The sequence below is a fragment of the Dasypus novemcinctus genome, chromosome 1 (assembly GCF_030445035.2).
Source record: "Dasypus novemcinctus isolate mDasNov1 chromosome 1, mDasNov1.1.hap2, whole genome shotgun sequence".
Taxonomy (NCBI): Eukaryota; Metazoa; Chordata; class Mammalia; order Cingulata; family Dasypodidae; genus Dasypus; species Dasypus novemcinctus.
In genome coordinates, this window is record NC_080673.1 from 129,759,797 (window position 1) to 129,780,104 (window position 20,308).

General features: G+C 37.3%; 1 protein-coding gene across 2 annotated transcripts in view; it reads left to right on the forward strand.

Annotated features, from left to right (window-relative positions):
* Positions 1–2,920: 2,920 nt before the first annotated feature.
* SDAD1 (SDA1 domain containing 1) overlaps positions 2,921–20,308 on the forward strand; it is a 28,439-nt gene continuing 11,051 nt past the window's right edge. The window contains exons 1-14 of one of the 2 annotated variants that reach the window (XM_071215990.1): positions 2,948–3,149; positions 3,433–3,488; positions 7,383–7,487; positions 7,948–8,046; positions 11,329–11,439; positions 12,797–12,868; positions 13,080–13,180; positions 14,169–14,226; positions 14,845–14,919; positions 16,064–16,165; positions 16,726–16,795; positions 17,791–17,894; positions 19,097–19,154; positions 20,175–20,233. In XM_071215990.1, coding sequence (XP_071072091.1) covers positions 3,483–3,488; positions 7,383–7,487; positions 7,948–8,046; positions 11,329–11,439; positions 12,797–12,868; positions 13,080–13,180; positions 14,169–14,226; positions 14,845–14,919; positions 16,064–16,165; positions 16,726–16,795; positions 17,791–17,894; positions 19,097–19,154; positions 20,175–20,233 — 1,020 coding nt within the window. In that variant the 5' untranslated portion in view covers positions 2,948–3,149; positions 3,433–3,482. Of the gene's footprint in view, positions 3,150–3,432; positions 3,489–7,382; positions 7,488–7,947; positions 8,047–11,328; positions 11,440–12,796; positions 12,869–13,079; positions 13,181–14,168; positions 14,227–14,844; positions 14,920–16,063; positions 16,166–16,725; positions 16,796–17,790; positions 17,895–19,096; positions 19,155–20,174; positions 20,234–20,308 lie in introns of both variants that reach the window. The other variant, XM_058296782.1, reaches the window with a different exon arrangement.

The following is a 20,308-nucleotide window of genomic DNA, read 5'->3' on the forward strand; positions in this document are numbered from 1 at the left end:
GAGGTCCACGGTTCAAACCCCGGGCCTCCTTGACCCGTGTGGAGCTGGCCCATGCGCAGTGCTGATGTGCGCAAGGAGTGCTGGGCCACGCAGGGGTGTCCCCCACGTAGGAGTGTGCCCCGTAAGGAGAGCCGCCCAGAGCGCGCCCCGTAAGGAGAGCCGTCCAGCGCGAAAGAAAGTGCAGCCTGCCCAGAAATGGTGCCGCACACACGGAGAACTGACACAACAAGATGATGCAACAAAAAGAGACACAGATTCCCGTGCTGCTGACAACAACAGAAGCGGACAAAGAAGATGCAGCAAATAAACACAGAGAACAGACAACTGGGGTGGGGGGGGGAGGGGAGAGAAATAAATAAATAAATAATAAATAAATAAATCTTTAAAAAAAATACATGAAAAAATATTCAACGTCACTAGTGATTAGGGGAATACAAATCAAAACTATGAGATATCATTTCTTGCCTATTAGACTGGCCACTATTAAAAAGTCAGGGGAAGCGGACATGGCTTAAGTGATAGAGCATCTGTCTTCCATATGGAGGGCCCAGGGTTCCATCCCCAGGGCTTCCTGACCTATGAAGTAAACTGGCCCATGCGCAAGGATAACAGTGCCACCATGCACAAGGATTACTGTGCCACACAGGGGCGCCCTGGCATAAGGGTGCCCCATGTACAATGAGTGTGCCCTGCAAGGAGAGCCACCCTGCGTGAAAAATGCGCTGCCTGCCCAGGAGTGGCGCCGCACACACAGAGAGCTGATGCAGCAAGATGACACAACAAAAAAGAGAGGCAGTTTCTTAGTGCTGCTGAATGAATGCAAACTGACACAGAAGAACACACAGCAAATGGACACAGAGAGCAGACAACAGAGGGGAAGGGGAGAGAAATAAATAAAATAAAAATCTTTTTAAAAAATCAGAAAACTGTAAATGTTGGAGAGAATAATGTGGAGAGATAGAAACGTTTATTCATTGTTGGTGGGAATGTAGATTGGTACAGCCACTGTGGAGGACTGTTTGGCCGTTTTTTAGGAAGTTGAATATAGACTTGCCATGTGTCCAGGCTATACCACTACTAGGCATATACCCCAAAGAATTGAGAGCACTATGAACAGACATCTGCACACTGATGTTCATAGTGCTGTTATTCACGATTGCCAGAAGACGGAAACAGCCCAGGTGTCCATCAACTGTTGAATGGATGAACAAACTGTGGTGTATACACATAATGGAATATAATGCAGCTGCAAAAAAAAAAAAATAAATTTGTGAAGCATATGACAACATGGATGAACCTAGAGGACACTATGTTGAGTAAGCAAGCTAGACACAAAAGGACAAACACTGTATGGCTGTGCTATTAAGAAGTAAATATATTGTGTAAACTCTTGGAGTTAATAATTAGAATATAGGTTACCAGAAAATAGAATGAGATTAATAAATGGAAAGCTGAGGGCTAATGTGTGCAGAATTGGTAAAAACGTTGCATGTAAATCTTTGGAAATAAATGGAAATGGTGAGAGCACATCATTGTTGTGATTAGCAGAGCTATTATATGGAAATGACAGTGGGTGAAAAGGAAAGTCTACGACATGTAATTACTTTAAGGAAAGCTACAAAATATAACAGGATTGTATAATATGAATATGGGTAATATTGCATATATAAGACTTTTTTTTTTTTTTTTTTTACAAAATAGAAACACTAATAAACTAGAGAGACGGAAGCAGAAGAGCAGCTATGTACTGCAGGGGAAGCATAGAGAGACAGAGATGACGAGTTTTTCTGTGACTCGATTTTTTTGGTTTATTATTATTATTGGGATAATGAAAGTACTCTAATAATGATTGAAGTGATAAATGCAAATCTATGTGATTATACCAAATACCATTGATTGTACACTTGGGATGGGTTTATGTTTTATTAATATGTACGAATAATATTGATTTGTTTAAAAAAAGTATGCCCTTCCTTGTTCTTTTCCTCCGTTTCTAAAATGGCATAGTGCTATCTACTCCTGATGAATTTTTTAGCTTCTAAGACTGTGGGATTAAAAATAGACTATTGGGAAGCGGACATGGCCCAGTGGTTAGGGTGTCTGTCTACCACATGGGAGGTCCGCAGTTCAAACCCTGGGCCTCCTTGACCTGTGTGCAGCTGGCACATGCGCAGTGCTGATGCATGCAGGGAGTGCTGTGCCATGCAGGGGTGTCCCCTACGTAGGAGGGCCCCACGTGCAAGGAGTGCACCCCGTAAGGAGAGCTGCCCAGCACGAAAGAAAGTGCAGCCTGCCCAAGAATGGTGCCGCACACATGGAGAGCTGACGCAAGATGACGCAACAGAGAGAAACACAGATTCCCGTGCCGCTGACAACAACAGAAGCGGACAAAGAACAGCGTTGCAAATAGACACAGAGAACAGACAACTGGGGGTGGGAGGGGAGGGGAGAGAAATAAATAAAATAAATAAATCTTTTAAAAAAGTAGACTATTGGAGGGGATGTGACTCAAGCAGTTGAGCACCTGCCTCCCACACAGGAGGTCCCAGTTTGGTGGGTGCCTCATAAGAAAATAATGAGCAGATAATGAGCAAAACAATGAGCAAACATATGACAGAGCCAAATCAGGGAAGCTAATGTGGCTCAGTGGTTGAACAAAGGCCTCGCGCATGAGGTCCTGAATTCAATCATCAGTCATGGTACCTCAAAAAAAAAATCAAAACCAGAATATTAATCCTTATGTCTGTGTCATTGGAATGTCAAATGATTAAATAAGGTAAAGTAAGTGGGAAAAAATTGTGATGCATTTTAGATAGTTCCAGAAGCTTTGGGTAGTAATAGCATTTGATCTCGTAAAGCCTATATAGAGCAGTTCGGCAATAAGAATAAACTTGATACTCTGGGGCTTCCGTAGTCTTTTAAAGTCAAGACGATTCTGCGTGCTGTTGACTCACGTGCTGTTTCCGGTCGTATCCGGAAGCGCTGATCCTAGCCTTGGCTGAGAGGATTTGGCTATTGTTAGTAGAGCCGCACGCTGCGGAGCCAACCTGCGGGCCAACATGTCCAGCAGGAATAACAACAAGCTACCCAACAACTTACCGCAGTTACAGAATCTGATCAAGCGGGACCCGCCGGCTTACATCGAGGAGGTGGGGCGACAGACGCGAGACCCGGGCGTGAATGGTTGGGACCCTGGCGGGGGAAGAGCGGAGTGAAGCTAGGCTCCTGGTGCTCCACGTTTCTTCCTTTTCGGTTTAAGGGTTTCACGGGATGAGAGAAGCGGCTAGGGAACGGACATGGTTTAGTGTTTGTTCCACATCCTCGAAATATACGGCCCCTTTCGATTTTCTATCCTTTCTGTAGTATATTGCGTCGAAATAGCCTCGGAAACTCCTTTTTGCAACTTTACTCTGCTTTCGGTTTTCTCTCTAGATGTCAACGGAGGTGGAAGGATAAATGGACGCCCTTAGCCTCTAGCTTCCATGCAGGTTCCTCTTCCTTTTTTCTTTTTAAACAGAAATCTACCTTGAATTAGTTAGTAATGTTAGAATGCTTACAACGTCTGATTCTGAGAACCACCAGCTCTGTGGCCTGGAGGAGAAGGGGATTTGTCAAGGGACAGACTTAGAAGCTTAGTAAATCCAGTTAGCTAGGATTCAAATTAGTAAAAATACCATGGTCTTGGTGTTAGAATTTCAAGAAAAGATGAGGTTGAAAAATTCGTTTAATTAAATGTTATGATGAGTTTTCTATACTGACTGTATACACTTTGTGAAGGGTCATTAAGGGTGTTAGAGCAGAGAAGTGACAAATGAAAGTGATGGTTTAAATATATAAATCTGGCATATGCTTCTTTCAAACATCAATTGGTAGCGTTGGGTAGCTGTTTCTAGGAAGCATTTGCTGCAGTTACTTGTTCCAGTTTCTCCTTCAGTAGCTTGTGTTTTCTTCAATGCTTAACATCGTTATTCATCTTTTGATTGCTTTTCTAACTTCTCCGAATTTTCATATAGAAAAATTTCTGTGAATGCTTTTTAAACAAATAGGGAACTCAGTGGTTTAGGTCATCAGTAGCGTCGAGGCAGTGGAAATAGAGAGTAAGGAACAAATGCAAGAAATAAACAATATAGGCAAGGCTTTAACATTTGTAGAGTACTATACCGTTGACAAGAAAGGTAAAAAAAATTGAGAGGATGTATAGTGCTGTATTTAAGAGCATTGGTTTAAAAATAGAATCTATTAATCCTTGCCCTGTTTGACTGTAACCAACTCAGATTAATCACTGAACCTGTGTATGTATTTTGGTATTTCAGAGGAGATAATACCTACCTCAGAGATTACTTCTTCACTCACTTAGCCGATAGATACATACAAACACACATTTATGGCACCTATTAACATCCGTGTAATTCTAGACACTGGGAATACAGTGATAAATAAGACAGATATGAGACTCTTATTCTCTTGGATTTACATACTAGTGATGGTAGACTTACTATGGTAAGATTTATAAAGAAAATAAAACTGGATGGGATTGTGTTAGAATCAGAGGCTGCTGATGTAGATCATGTGAATGTTTCTTTGTGATGATGATGTTGAGCCAGACAAGTCAAAAACATTCTAGACATGGAATAGGAAGTGCAGAAGCTCTTGGTGGAAAATAGACAATCAGTGTGTCCTCTATTTTCAGGCAGGGTTCAGATCATGCAGGGCCTTTTAGGCTTGGTAAAGAATTTAGTTTTCTCTCTTGGAGCATTGGAAAGTCATTGAAGTGTTTTAAGCAGGGGGGTGACGTATGATTATAATGATTGATCATGGAATTGAAGCTGAATGAGAAAAGGAGTTGGGGAGGGAGATTTGGCAAGAAACAGTAGAAAGGTGGTAAGCTCAGTGGATGTGGGTTCTTTTGAGGTTGAAGGATTGTTGGAGTTGGGGAAAAGAGTAGAGGAAAAGAGAAAATAGAAAAGGAGATGGTGTTCAGGGAGGAGGTGCTTTCTAGTGGAAATTATGAAGGAGTTAGTGGTAAGGACAAGATTTAGGATGTGACTCTGCAGTGAGAAGTAAAGTGGAAGAAGAGTTCAAGATCTTTAGAGGAAGAGATGTTAAGAGGTGAGGGGCCAGAGTATTGGAAAGACCATCCATATGGATATAAAATCTCCAAGAATTATGACAGGAATGTGTTAGAGGGTGATATGACAGTGAGCAAAGAGGTGAAATCTTGAAGGAATATGGGGAACAACCATAGTCCATAGATGACTACATGAAGGATGGGTTTCAGTACATAAGATTCAAAATAGGGAGTTGCGGGGCGGGGGGGTGGGGGTGGGGTGCAGTTAGGGAGGAAAAAAATTTACCAATCTGGAAAGATACCAGAGCCCTGAAAGAAGCACTTAGGAACAAGAACTGGCTCAACAATGCTGGGGAAAGAATACTGGGTAGCAGTTTGTCAGGAAAGAACTAAAGTCTAGATAGGGCAGAGGTTCTTTTTTTAAAAAATACTTTTTAATTTTTTAAAAGACATTTAGATTATGTAACTGTTACATAAAAAAATAAAAGGGAGTCCCATATGCCCCGCTCCTTACCTGTCCTAAAATTTCTCACGTTAGTGTGGTACATTCATTGCAATTGATGAACACATTTTGGAGCATTACCACTAAGCGTGGGTTATCATTTACATTGTAGTTTATACTCTTTCCTAGGGCAGAGGTTCTTAACCTTTACTTGTATCAGAATGACTGAACTGTTTTAAAAAATACAAAGGTCTTGCTCCACTTCCAGAGTTCCGTGATTCCACTGGTGTGAGGATTAGTTGGGGGAGAGGGGAGTAAGAAATGGCCTGTGAAGGCTTTTGTGGTGACTAACGAAAGTAAAGCACATAACGAAATTAGTCCTGATCTTCCCAAGGCAGAAGAGTGGTAGCCATTCTATGGGTAGGGTGGGGGAAAAAGTGAAGTAAGGATCCTGCCAAGAGCACAAAGAGTTTTGGGGCTCCCTCCTCACTCCTGTCAATAGTAGTATGGAGTTGGAGAGGTATGGGCTTATCTGAAGCATTAGGGGCTTTAGGTCTCCCTCTTGACTCCTGCTGGTAGAGAAATCTGGAGGCCTAGCAGTTTTGTTAAGAAAATCAGAAGTTTTTTGACAATGCCGAGTTTAAGTAGTCCAGTGAGGTGGTTGAATATATTTGAAGTTCAATGGACAAGTTAAGGCTCGTGGTATAAAGACATACTCATTGTCATATTCTTTCTTCTCTTTCTCACACACACACACATTCTCTCTCTCTCTCTCTCTCTCTCTCTCACTCTCACTCTCTCTCACTCTCATACACATACTTAAACACACACACAATTTAAAGCTATGGGTGTACCTAGGAATGGAGATGTAAATGTTGGGCGTGGAAGTGAGCCTGATGAGTTCCAATCAATATTAGATTGTTGGGATCTTGTTAGGATTAAACAAAATTAAATAAATAAGATAATGTACATAATGAACTTGATTCATAAATGGAAGCTATTATTATTTCAGTATGGCTATTTCTCTTGGCTATTAACATACCCTATCTAGAATTCCGGTATAACATCTTATTAATAGTAATTAATTAAAAGGAGAGCAGAATTTTGACTGGAGAGCTTCATGTACTTGAGATATAATTTCCTGACATGGCATTTTTCTGCTGATGTGAGTGTTCAAATACATAAGCAATGTAGCTGGGTTATTTAGACAGTAAATGTCAGAACAGGATTAGAATCTGAGCTTTTTAAAATTTATTTTATTTATTTAAGCCCCTGTGGTTTGCAGTTGCTGTCTGATCTCTGTGTCCAGTTGCTGTGTGGCCTCTGTGTCTGCTTATCTTCTCTTTAGGAGGCACTGGGAACTGAACCCGGAAGAGGGTGCTTAATCACCTGAGCCACCTCAGCTCCCTGGTTGGTTTGTTGTGTCTCTCATTGTCATTCCTCTTTGTGTCTCTTTTGTTGCATCGTCTTTTTGCATCAGCTCACCCTGTCTGCCTGTTGTGCCATCTTGCCTTTTCCAGGAGGTACTGTGAACCAAACCCAGGACCTCCATTGTGGTAGACAGAAGCCCAGTTGTTTGAGCCACATCTGCTTCCCAGAATTTAAGCTTTTTGACTCTTGCTTCACAGTTCTTTATGCTACACCATGTAAATTCCTAATAAAAATTCTAGGAAAAGGTCTTTAGGTTATCTATGATGCTTTGATTTTTCAAAACTCATTTTGAAGAATGCACATGAGAAAAAGGGAGTGGTTCTACAATCTTTTGCCAAATTTTTTTCTCTATGCCACTCTCAAAAATGTATATGTGATTTTTCATTCTATATTGAGGAAGTCATAATAGAATGTGACAAATTTAAATTTTATTTTCTACAGTTTCAACAGCAGTATAATCACTACAGATCCAATGTGGAGGTTTTCAAATTACAACCAAATAAACCCAGCAGAGAACTGGCAGAGCTGGTGATGTTTATGGCACAGGTAAGAAAATAACTTCTGAATAAAACAAAAACCAGTTTGCTACACACAGTTTGCAGAATTTTTTTTCTAATTATACCTCATTCCACACTTGAGTGGAAATTTAATTTTAAAAAGTTTTTAAAACTTTTCCTTTTTTGCAAGTTTTTATATTTTCCTTGTGGTGAGTTAGAGGATTTCTCTAGAGCCTTTCACAGAGCTAACCAGAACAAAACTTTCAAACTTACTTGGTTTCCTCAAACTCATCATAAAAAAAGGTTCTAAATCTTGCCATATTGAGACTGTAGGAAATATGAAAGGGACTGGTGAGCTTAGCATGTTGAAGAAAAAGAGGTGTTATGGGACTGTCTATTTCTGTGAAACATAGCCTTTTACTCTCCTTTGGCAGAACATCCTAACTATGTGCATCTGAATTATAGCAGAGAAAGAGAGAAACTTCAGAAGAGCCTTTGCTTTATTACAGATTGGTCACTGCTACCCAGAACATCTAAGTAACTTTCCTCAAGATCTGAAAGATCTGCTCTCTTACAATCACACTGTCTTGGATCCAGATCTTCGAATGGTAGGACCAGTATTTGCATTGATAAATTCTTCTGTGTTCATGTATGCATGTAATATGTATTTAAATGAGAACAATCTCTGCACTAAACATCTTTTAAAAATGTAAATCATAGTGTGTCATCCTGGCCTTAAAATCCTTCTGTGGCTTTTCATGATACTTAGAATAAACTCGAACTTATTATGGCCTACGTAAGTTCCTACATGCTCTGCTTCCTGCCTGTGTTTCTGATCTCACATCTTCCATTCCCCCCCCCCCCCTTTTTCTGCTACTCTTTCCTCACTGAACTTTCTGTTCTTCCAGCATGTTAACTAACGCTGAGATGCTCTTCTCTGTTGAATAGGTGATTCCTTCTGGGTATTCAAATCCCGTGTGCTTGACGAACCTTAATTTGAACTTATAGTTTTTATAATGCTTAGGTTAATAAACTTATCCATTAAGTTTGCGTATTTAAATAGTGATTACTATAGTAACTTATACGAGGCCTGTTCCAGATCCCAGTTACTAGGCCAATGCGCTCTTTTCCCCACCTGCTGTGATTGTTGACTGCTGACAGCCTATAGCTACCCCTACTCTGGAGCTTTGTTCTCAGCCAAATGTGAGTCCTAGCACAGCCAATGACTCACCCAGAGGTACAAAAGTCTAGACTTTTACCTCAAGGTGAGACTAACTCTGTGGTGCAGTTTGAGCTCCAGGGCTTCCCCTGGAGATTTGGACTAAAGTTAGTCTCCAACCAGAATTACAACCTTGCTTAGTTTTCCTTTTATTTGCCCTCTCCTGCTTCCTTCACTTACTTTTTCCCAACAGCACTCTCCCAACCAATTACTTGTATATGAATCAGGCTCTGCTTCTAGGGAACCCAACTGAACCCAACTGCAGGCAATTTAAAATTTAATACCTCTGCCTTTCAAACATCTTCACAGCAGGTAGAACTTACGCAAATATGATTACAAAACATGATAATGTCCTATATCAAAACTTGTGAAAGTGCTAAGTTCATAGGTTCAACTTTGTTTCTTATTCTTCCATTTTCCCAGGCTTTTGTTAATTCACCATATTTATACTTCTCTGGTATTTTATTAATTTGATTAGGTCTAAAAGAAAGAAGAATACCATCTCTGACAAGTCAGGGTTGCAGGCTCTGGGTTGTCAAGTGATTAACTCTCAGTTGGGTGGTAGGACCACCCAAACTTGAATTATTAGTCAGAAGGCTTTAACCTATATTATATAACTAAATGTCCCTGTAGGCTGTACAGAGTTGAGATTTTGACTTTAAGGATTTGGTATCTTTCCAAGTAATTTGGATTTTCTTTAAGTTTTGTACCAAACTGACCTGTGGGCGTTATCGTATGTGTCTTTTCTTTTTGTGTTTTTATTACATTTGGTAGGTTTAAAAAAAAATAATTAGCAGAGTTTTCCTTTCCTAAGAGAGGCAGGATTGATCCTGTATAATTAGCATTCCTCTTTAGAAGGATCATTTGGAGCACATTGATAGGCCCTCTTTTTAATTGCCTATTGTGATAACCACCAATCCTTATCAAACAGTGGGATTTCTTTCTACCTAGTGTGGTTGCTATTTTTTTTTCAAGGACTTTTTGACTTATTCCCAAGTTTTTGTTGACTCTTACCTACTTACATAGATAATTATATATCTTAGCAAAAGAAACAAATATCTGCATATAGTAATTTTTATCACTTCATAAAATCACTGAAAATTGAACTTATATTTAATTTACCTTTTTTTGACATGGCAGCTACCTTTTTCTGTAGTTTTTACTAACTTCTTTTTTTTTTTTTTAAGATTTATTTATTTATTTCTCTCCCCTCCCCTTTTCCCCAATTGTTCTCTGTGTCTGTTTGCTGCCTTGTCTTCTTTGTCTGCTTCTGTTGTTGTCAGCAGCATGGGAATCTGTGTTTCTTTTTTGCTGCGTCATCTTGTTGTGCCAGCTCTCTGTGTGTGCGGCGCCATTCCTGGGCAGGCTGCACTTTCTTTCACGCTGGGCGGCTCTCCTTATGGGGCGCACTCCTTGCGCGTGGGGCTCCCCTACGCGGGGGACACCCCTGCGTGGCACAGCACTCTTGCACGCACATCAGCACTGTGCATGGGCCAGCTCCACACGGGTCTAGGAGGCCCAGGGTTTGAACCGCAGACCTCCCATGTGGTAGGTGGACGCCCTAACCACTGGGCCAAGTCCACTTCCCTTTACTAACTTCTTTTTGAGCTTTATTAGTTTATGTTCAAATTGTAATAACCTGACCAATGGGAGCATCTTAGTCATTTTAGTAATGCCCCTAATGTTTTTGAAACCATCCTTGCATTCTGGCAGACCCATTCTTACTGTTTGTCCTCCCCCAAGACATGACATTAACCTATTTTCCAAGGATTACTTATTCTATTTAATGGAGAATAGTACAGTATGGAAGCTAAAATTTGGGTGATAGGGATACACATGAGAGTTGTTGGTAAGCAGGAGTACTACAACTGCTTTTGGACCATTCTTAGTATTGGCTGTACTTCAGAATAATGCCTTTACATCACAGATTCATATTAGTTATTACACTTTAGTGTATTATGTTATTGTACCCCACCTTCCTTATTTTTGTGGCTTATTGATTACTAGGATTTTGTCTTGCATTGATACTCCCTAGAGAGGTCTTCTTTGACCTCCCTGTATAAAAAAGCCCCCAGTTACTATTTATAAATTATATTACCCCATTTTACCTCTTTTGTGACATTTCTCATTATCTGAAATAATCCTATTTGTTTATGTGCTTACTTATCTATCCCTTCTGCTCCACTCCCAGAGTACACCCCATGAGAGCAGAGATTATCTGTTCTGTTCATTACCTGGACTAATGCTTACTTAATAAAAGAATGCTTAGTTAATAAAAGAGATTAAGCTCATTGGGGACATACATTCAGGCATTCCTCAGAGATATTGTGAGCTTAGTTTCAGAGTACCACAATGAAGCAAGTCACACAAATTTTTTAGTTTCCAAGTGAATATAAAGCTTATGTTTACACCGCTGTAGTCTATTAAGTGTGCAGTAGTGTTATACCTAAAAAATAATGTGCATACTTTAATTAAAATGTGCCACAGACATGAAGTGAGCACATGCTGTTGCAAAAATGGTGCGGATAGATCTGCTGAAAGCAGGGCTGCCACAAACCTTTAATTTGTAAAAAAGCACATTATCTGTGAAGCACAATAAAATGAAGTATGCCTGAACTTAATGTTCTCATCTTAATTTCATCATTTTATAGTATGTTTTTTCTTTCCTGAGACATTTTGCAAAGCTTTGATCTTGCTGAGAAATAAGAATCTCATCAGTCCATCAAGTTTACTAGAACTCTTCTTTGAACTTCTTCGCTGCCATGATAAACTTCTGCGAAAGGTAATGAGCTAAATTACTTGTTTTTCTTTGTCTCATTCTTTGTTGCAGTGACATTAAAACTTGTAGAAATTTGGAGTCCCTTTAATTCTTGATGCTTTACACTATTGACTACAGTTAAGAATAATTTTCATAGGTTTATGAAAGAATTTAAAGAAAGAAAAACATACATTCATTAACTTAATTTTTTTTCAGTTTTAAGAAACAACTGCCATTTTATTTTAGCAATTATAAATCTTGGTGTAATTTGTGCAATAAAAGTGGTCCATAGGAGCATAATTTGGGCACTGCAGACATTTGTATTTCCTGTTTCTTGCATGCAGTAAATGCTCATTGAATGGGCAATCCCCCCCTCCACTTTTTAATAGCAACTTTATTGAGATATAATTAACATACAGTTCACCTGTATAGAGAGTATAATTCAGTCGTTTTTAGTATATTGATGGAGTTGTGTGACCATCACAATTAATTTCAAGAATTATCACCCCAAAGGGAACTCCTGTCAGCCCTCCCCCCTGACTCTGAAACAAAAAGAAATACCATATCCATTAATAGTTAACTGTACATCTCCTTCCAGTTTTTATAGATTTATCTATTTTGGGTATGTTATATAAATGAAATCATACAAATGTGACCTTTTGTGACTGACTTTTTTCACTTAGCAGGGTTCACCCATGTTGTGGCATGTATCAGAACCTTCATTCCTTTATGTTGCCAAAAAAATAATCCATTTTATGTACATACCACATTTTATTTATCCATTCATTGATTAACAGACATTCATGTTATTTCTACTTTGGGACTACTGTCAATAATGTTGCTATAAACATGCATATGAACATTTGTGTTGGGTGTATGCTTTCATTTCTCTTGTGGAGTGGAATTGTTGGGTCATATGGTATCTATTTAACATTTTTTGTTTTTTTGTTGTGGATTTTATTAAAGAAACTGGGTTTATAGAATAATCATGCACAAAATACAGAGTTCTCATACACCACCCTGTTATTAACACTTAACATTGGTGTTATATGTTTGTTAAAATTGATGAAATCACGTTTTTATAATTGTAGAGTTAACTATAGTCCATGGTTTAGCTTCAGGTTCACTGTGTTACGTGATTCCATTCATGGATCTTTTCATAAATCTCTTTGTTTTGAATGCAGCTCTTCTTTTGCTTTTAGCACCCCCCCCTTGTTTTGTTTTTTTTTTTCGTTTTTAGGGTTTTTATTTTTTTTAAGTCCCTTTTGTGATATAATGAAAAGTGGGTAAAATTAAATGACCATTTTGTACTTTTGTCCAAATTGAGCAAGGTTAGAAATGTTGGTTAGGCTTAACAGTGTGTTTTTTCTCTTTTCCTCAGACTTTATACACTCATATTGTGACTGATATCAAGAATATAAATGCAAAACACAAGAACAATAAAGTGAATATAGTAAGTAGCCTTTTGTTTTCCATGTTTGCAGTGGTCTACCATTAGTGTTTTTACCAAGGATTGAACCCAGGACCTTGTACATGCAAAGCAGGTGCTCAACCATTGAGCTACCCCTGCTCCCCAAGATATTCGTTGGGGACATCCAGATTTGAACTGAGGACCTCTTGATCTGCCCATCAGTGTTTTAAGTCTTTGTCCTCTTTTTCTTCAGGTATTGCAGAATTTCATGTATACCATGTTAAGAGACAGCAATGCAACTGCAGCCAAGATATCTTTGGATGTGATGATTGAACTCTACAAAAGAAACATCTGGTAAAAAATATATATATATGGCTCTAAAGAAGTACACCATTTTATTTGTAATTATATCAAACACTACACCACAAATACTTTTCTTGATCCTGGACTCTTTAATATACTTCTGTCAAAGATTACATTGGAAGTAAAAAACCAGAGGCAATCCAAATGACTAATAACAAGCTACCATTTCTTGAGCACCTACTGAGGCCACACACTTCACTTACCTCATTCATCCCCAGAACTTAATGCACCTTATCTGCAATTATTCCCATTTTATAGGTTAAAAAAAAAAAACAAAGTCCTTAAAGTTTAAGTTTAGTAGCTAGTTAAGTAGGGGCAGAGCTGAAATTCAAAGCCACATCTCTGCTTAAAATCTGTGCTCTTCTCCTCTGCCCCTCTGAAGATTTTCAAGTCATTTCATCTTATATATGTAAAATATCCTGTTTCATAAACTTTGGCTTGTTGCTACAATATCTCCAACTTACATCTTTTGCTTTTCTTTCTTATTTATCTACTGCTATTAAAGTAAAAAGTAATGTTTATTCTTTGCTGCAGAAAATTTGGAGAAGCTAGAAAGGTTTTTAAAAATTATTGTGTCACTACACAGAGATGATCACTATTATTTTATAATATTTTCTCCTGGTCTTTTTAACATACAGTTTTGATTTTGCATTTGGGATTTTACTATTTTAGAATTTCTTATTCTGTTCCTCCGTCCTTCCTTCTCTTGAGTAGGCTCTGATGTCATTAAAAATTCTTCAAAAACTCCATCTTAATAGCTGCATACTTTTGTGACATAAGACTTGGCTAAAAACTTGAATAAACATTCACTTGTGGTTGACTGGTTATCATTCACCTGACTTTTAAAACTATTACTATTGTGAATTCTTATGTCATAAGTCTTAATTATCTTATTCATCTTATGCCATTAACTGTACCTTCTAACTATGAAATACAGTAAAATGAAAATTTTTTAGAAACAACCATTATTGTTTTCTAGGAATGATGCCAAAACTGTCAATGTTATCACAACTGCATGTTTCTCCAAAGTCACCAAGGTGAGCATCTATAGACTGTATGAAAGTTCTGTTTGGTAGTTGTCTGCTCTGTGAGTGGAAAATGAAGGAGATGGGGATGTGAAGAAGTAGTCGTTTGTAGACAAGTAGGTTATTTTGCGTTATCTTTATTTGTTTTACACTACTTCATTTGTGCTTTAGAGGAATCAAACAAAATTATGAATTTTTTTAAATGCCGTGTATTAAATGACAGCCCTAGTGTTTAGATTTTTTGTTTGCCCCTGTAATTCTTGAATTTTCTTCTATTGGAGTATAAACTCAGGCACAGCTCAAAGAAATTTAAGGACTGTTGTTTTGCTGTTTCTTAGAAAGGCTGTAGCAGCACTTTTCGCTTCAGGGATGTAGAATTTCTTTATGGCTTAACTTCAAAGGATAACTTTCTTGCCTTTTTTATAGTTAAATATTTCCTTTTAGTTACGTATTTATGGGACAAATAACATAATCACATTTTCTTGTAATTAAGAACATTGAGGAAAATCACACCACCCTTTGATTTTTTTCATCAGATCCTAGTTCATACTCATATATAAAGTATAGGCAGAACTACTATTTGTTATAAACTGGTTTAAGTGATTGATTTCTTTTCTGCTTGCTCTTTAGATATTAGTTGCTGCTTTGACATTCTTCCTAGGGAAAGATGAAGAGGAGAAACAGGACAGTGACTCCGAATCTGAAGTTAGTTTATAATTACTTCTAAATTTTAGAATTTAACAAGTTTCATTATTGCTCTCAGTACAAATTATAAAATCCATGACTGCTTGAGTTAGGAAGAAACTTACATGTCAAATTTATCCTTTATTAAAGTTCTGCCATGTTGAGATTTTATTCCATTTAGTATTTGTCACTTGCATTCAGTGAGATTGGTTAAATAACTAATAGAGCATAGATTCATTAAGTCTGATTCTTAGTTCTAAAGCTATACCTCTATCTCACTGTATATTTTTAGAATAGAATTGCTAATGTCTTTTTAAGGTAGAATTTCGACATCGTAGTAATCTGCAGTGGGGGGAGAGAAAGGGAGTAATGTCATTGCAACTTTCAAAGGGAAAATATCAAGATTTATGGTATAAAATTTTTGTAGAAATATTAAAAGGGAGAATTAAAAAAAAAATTCCCTTAGCATTTTAATAACAAGAATACTGGGATATGTGTTAAACATCTTTTAATTAATTTATTATTTTGTTAAATAATTTATGAATAGTACATTCTCACTGTTAAAATTTTCAGATAATATAGCTAAAATAAAAGTTTCTTGACCCTATCTTATTTCCATTTCCCAGTTCTTTCCTCAGTTAACTTCCTTATTTTCTATGCATTTATGTATGGATGTTTCTACGTAATGTGCAGTGGTAGGTTTTTTAAAACTATAAGTAATGTATGTATTTTTCTGTAGCTTACTTTCTCCATGTCAACATATAGATATCTACAAGTGCTCTTAAATCTTTTTATAATAGTATATATAGCTCTACCTCATGTTTTTAACCTTTACATATTTCAAAATGTGAAAAACTGTAGTTTAAGCATTTTCCTATTGAAAAATATTTGCTTTCAGTTTAAACAAGGCTGAATTCTATCTGTGTCTTATGCTTTAATAAAAAAGCAAAAATGAAACATAACAAAATGCAATTCTGCTGTGAATATCCTTGTATGTTCCTGTTGGTGAAATGTGCAAATATTTTTTACTTGGTTTTAAAAGTGGTGGTCATATTTAATAGCTGCATGCGAAAAGTAAAATTTAAAAATGTGGTTGAAAAGATTACTCTTTGCTTCTGTGCAGATTTTCCTTGTTTACAATGTTACAGTATAGTTTCTTCTTCAGAATGAAGGACCAACAGCAAGAGACCTGCTAGTGCAGTATTCCACAGGGAAGAAAAGCTCCAAAAATAAGAAAAAGTTGGAAAAGGCGATGAAAGTGCTCAAGGTGAGACTTGTATTTGGGGAATGAGGTAGGAATCATTAGAATGCAGAATATGTGGGGTTTAGCAAGACCTTTTTAAAAATTTGTGAAGAAGATACAGCCCTTTTCAAATGCTTCAAAATGTATGTATGGTGAATTTTTAAGTACTAATATTTGAGATGATTAAGGTTATTTGGCTCTAGCAAAAGCTGTGACTTGAATAAATTAATTTGATTAACTTCACTTTTCATATGTTCTTATCAAGATGACCTGTCTTCTAAGAAGACTCTATCAATGGAGTACATTTGGTATTTTGTAATGATTATTCTGAAAATCTTTAATTTAGCCCTTGTGTGCTTTTTAATGTTTATATTTCTACATCCCTTTTAAGTCTCACAGATGCTAATAGCTGAAAAGGTAAAAAAATTAAAATACCTGCACTTCTAGTTGGAAGAAAGGGTTTCGAATAAGGTTTTGTTTTTCTTTTTAAATACTGTAGTGGACTTGATAACAGCCTTTAGTACACTTTTGATATTCAAGGACATCATTACTGTATAAATGTTTTTCTTCCTTCTTTCTTTCAGAAACAAAAGAAAAAGAAAAAGCCAGAAGTGTTTAACTTTTCAGCTATTCACTTGATTCATGATCCCCAAGGTACTATAATTATGACTTCCCAAGTTCCTTGTTGGTTTTATCTCTGCCTATTAACTTTCCTACTTCCAGGGTTGCCAAGGAATATAGGCCCTGGCCAAGAGCAGGCAATCAGTAAATGCTTGGTTGTTGCAAGTTGGTTGTAGTCTATAAAGAATTCTGTTCTAAAGCAGTGATTCCCTCGCCATAGCAAAATAAGGAAAATGAGGAAGAATACCTGTCTGAGATTCCTGTCTTTAACAACATAATAGTAGTAGCATGTTATGATTGACCAAGTTAAAAATTGGCAGTCTTTTCTGGGACCCCCTCCCTTTTTATTTTATTTTTTTCCCTTTTAACTGGTCTAAGGAAACCAAAAGTCCAGAACATTAGTTTTCAGAGTAGGCTGCACTTTGGAATCTCCTGGGTAATTCATAAAAATATGCTGATGCTTGGAATCTTTATCCCCAGATATTCTGGTACGGGGTGTGGCTGGATGTTGGGATTTCTAAAAGCTCTCAGTACTGTAATGTACAGCAAAGGTTTTTGACACCTGCTGTAGATCAGTATTGCTCAAATTTTCATGTACATAGAAATCACCTGGGGGTCTTCTTACAGTACAGATTCGAGTCAGTAGGTCTGGATGCTTTCTGATGAGATTCTGCAGTTCTGACATGCTCCCAGGTAAGCCAGGTGTTGCTTGTCTGGAGAGCACTCTTTTAAGAAGCAAGACTCTGGAGAAATAATTAAATGAAGAACCCACCAAACAATCAATCACTCTAGATGTTGATGCTAAAAAATCGGTAACCCTTAAGGGTTACTTAACTTTGGGCACCACTGGAGGTATATTCACCTATGTCAATCTTTTCACCTGCCATGTTTTTACTGTTCTAGTTTAGTGCAGTGATTTTAGGCACAGCTATACCAGAATCACTGATCTAACTTATCTTTCACTACGCCTGATAGATACCGTTGTACACCATGGACCCACAGTGTACTTCTGATACTTTCTTTTCCAGATTTTGCAGAAAAACTACTAAAGCAACTAGAGAGCTCTAAGGAGAGGTTTGAAGTGAAGATGATGCTCATGAACCTTATCTCAAGATTGATAGGAATTCATGAGGTTTGAATTACATCGTTTCTTTTGATAAATATTAGAAGTAAATTTATTCTTGGTGAAAGTAAAGCAATTGGGTAGAGCAGTGGCTTAATTTTATCCCAAACCATCTAAACCCAACTTACAGAATCCTTATAGAAGAGTAAAATCTTTCACTCAAAAAACTGTTTTTCTCACCTTGTTTTCTCTTCAATAAGTTAGATGTTAAATCACACAGATTCATTTTATGGACACACTATTTTGTGTTCTGTTTCTCTTGTGTTGTATTTTTTTATTCAGCTTTTTTTCATATATTCATTTTCCTGAACCAGCATCACCCTCATCTTATTTTTTTAATTATATATCTCTTACAAGTGTGTTATATATATATTATTAGAGAAGTTGTGAGTTTATAAAACAACCATACTTAACATACAGGATTTCTGTATACCTTGCTTGGTGTGTAACATTTGTTACTGTTAATGGATGAACATCAAATATTACTGCTAATTACAGCCCATAGCTTACATTAGGTGTATTTTTCCCCTAAGCCACCCTATATTAACACTTGGTAATAGTATTGTACATTTGTTGTAGTTTATGGCAGAGCACATAACCCATATCTTTTTAATTAACTGTTAATACATTTCACAGTTTAACCCTTCATGGCATTCCTCACATCCAAGTCCCTCCAGTTGGAAATCATCATGTTGTTTGCCAAGCTGAATTGCCTGGTCATTTATTTTATATTCAGCAGATGGCAAGCGCTTCTTGTTGGTGTGTATGTGTACATATAGTTTACATACATATATGTATGTATACATATATGTGTGTATATAGTTAATCTGTATGTGTGTACACATGGAAGTTTCATTTCTTTATCTTAATTTTTGGGCATCTTTGTTTCTATACAGTGGCAGCTAGTCTTAGATTTTGGTTGCCTCTCTTCCCTCTAGTTTATTCTACATGCACTTTTTTCTTCCTTTACAGAGTGAAAACAGCAGCATTGCCTCACTTGAGAGAGAGAGTTGGGTAGGGTGGAGGCAGAGGACGCCTTTCCTTGGTTAATATAGCAGGTCATATTATGCAGGGGCATGATTGCTGGTTGAGAAAACAGAAGTAGAAAGTTATTCCCAATTAGTTAAGCTCAGTGATGAGAAATGTGGAGAAATGATACTCCATAACCTTGGGTACATGAATTTAAAGACAGTGCATTCTTCTTTCCACAGCTTTTTCTCTTTAACTTCTATCCCTTTGTGCAAAGGTTTCTACAGCCCCACCAAAGAGGTAAGCCATCCTCTTACTACATTCCTTTGGTAGTCTTGTGTTAGAATAACCAATAGCTTTTGTTCTGGAATCATTACAGAGTTAAGATTCTGTGTCAGAGTAAGGAAGAGAAGAGAGAAATACTTTTTCTTTCCAAATTTGTTCTGCTTATAAACTTTAAGACACATTCAAAACAAAACAAAAAACAGCAAACAAACGGATTCTTCAAAGTAAATCTTGTAGTAACATAAATACTTGAGTGGAAAATTCTGAAAAAGAAGTTTGACCTTTTACTGCACTTTATAATAGGATTTTGTGTTTTTATCATGTACAGTCTCATTTAAACAACAGAAGTGGGAAAGAAGAGATAGTTGTTTTGACTTTGAACTTAACTGAGATAGGAAAGAAATGAGCATTTATTGAGCATCTAACATGGGTCAAACACTGTGCTAGGTCATTTATATACATCATATTGTCTAATCCTCACATCAGTCCTGTGTGGTGTAGAAAGAACAATAAAAGACCAATGTCCCTTAGCAAATAAATGGCATATCCATGCTTCAGTCTTGCCAAAGGTATTATTTTTTTACACTTATTATCCTGCCCCTTTGAAGGATGAGTATCTATATCTACATGTTTGTATTCATTTGTTCGTTTGTTCAGAAATACCCAGCAGTTTCTATGCTGGGCACTGCTTTAGACACTAGGAATTCCACCATGAACTTAAAGCAAAGTCCTTAACCTCGTAGAGCTTAAATTCTAGAGGAAGAATCAAACAGTGCTATATATGCTATGTCCAAGTAAAGATAAATAGAAAAAAAAGGAGCAAGGTAAGAATGATAAAGGAGTGCTGCGACAAGTTCTATTTTAGGTCAGGAAAGACCTTTCTAATAAGAAAACACTTGAGCAGAGAGCTGAAGGAAGTGAGAGGTGAGGTTTGCACATCCATGGGGGTTGGGTGTTTCAGGTAGAATAGGCATGTTTGTCCTCAGAGGCAGTGTAATAAAATGACTATGGTCTTTCTGATTTCTGCATTTTTAGAAGTCACAAAGATCCTTCTGTTTGCTGCACAAGCATCTCATCACCTGGTACCCCCAGAGGTGAGCACTCTTGAACCTTACTCCAGATCTAGAGCATGCAGAGTGCCACTGTTAGGCATGGTAGAGTGGCATTTC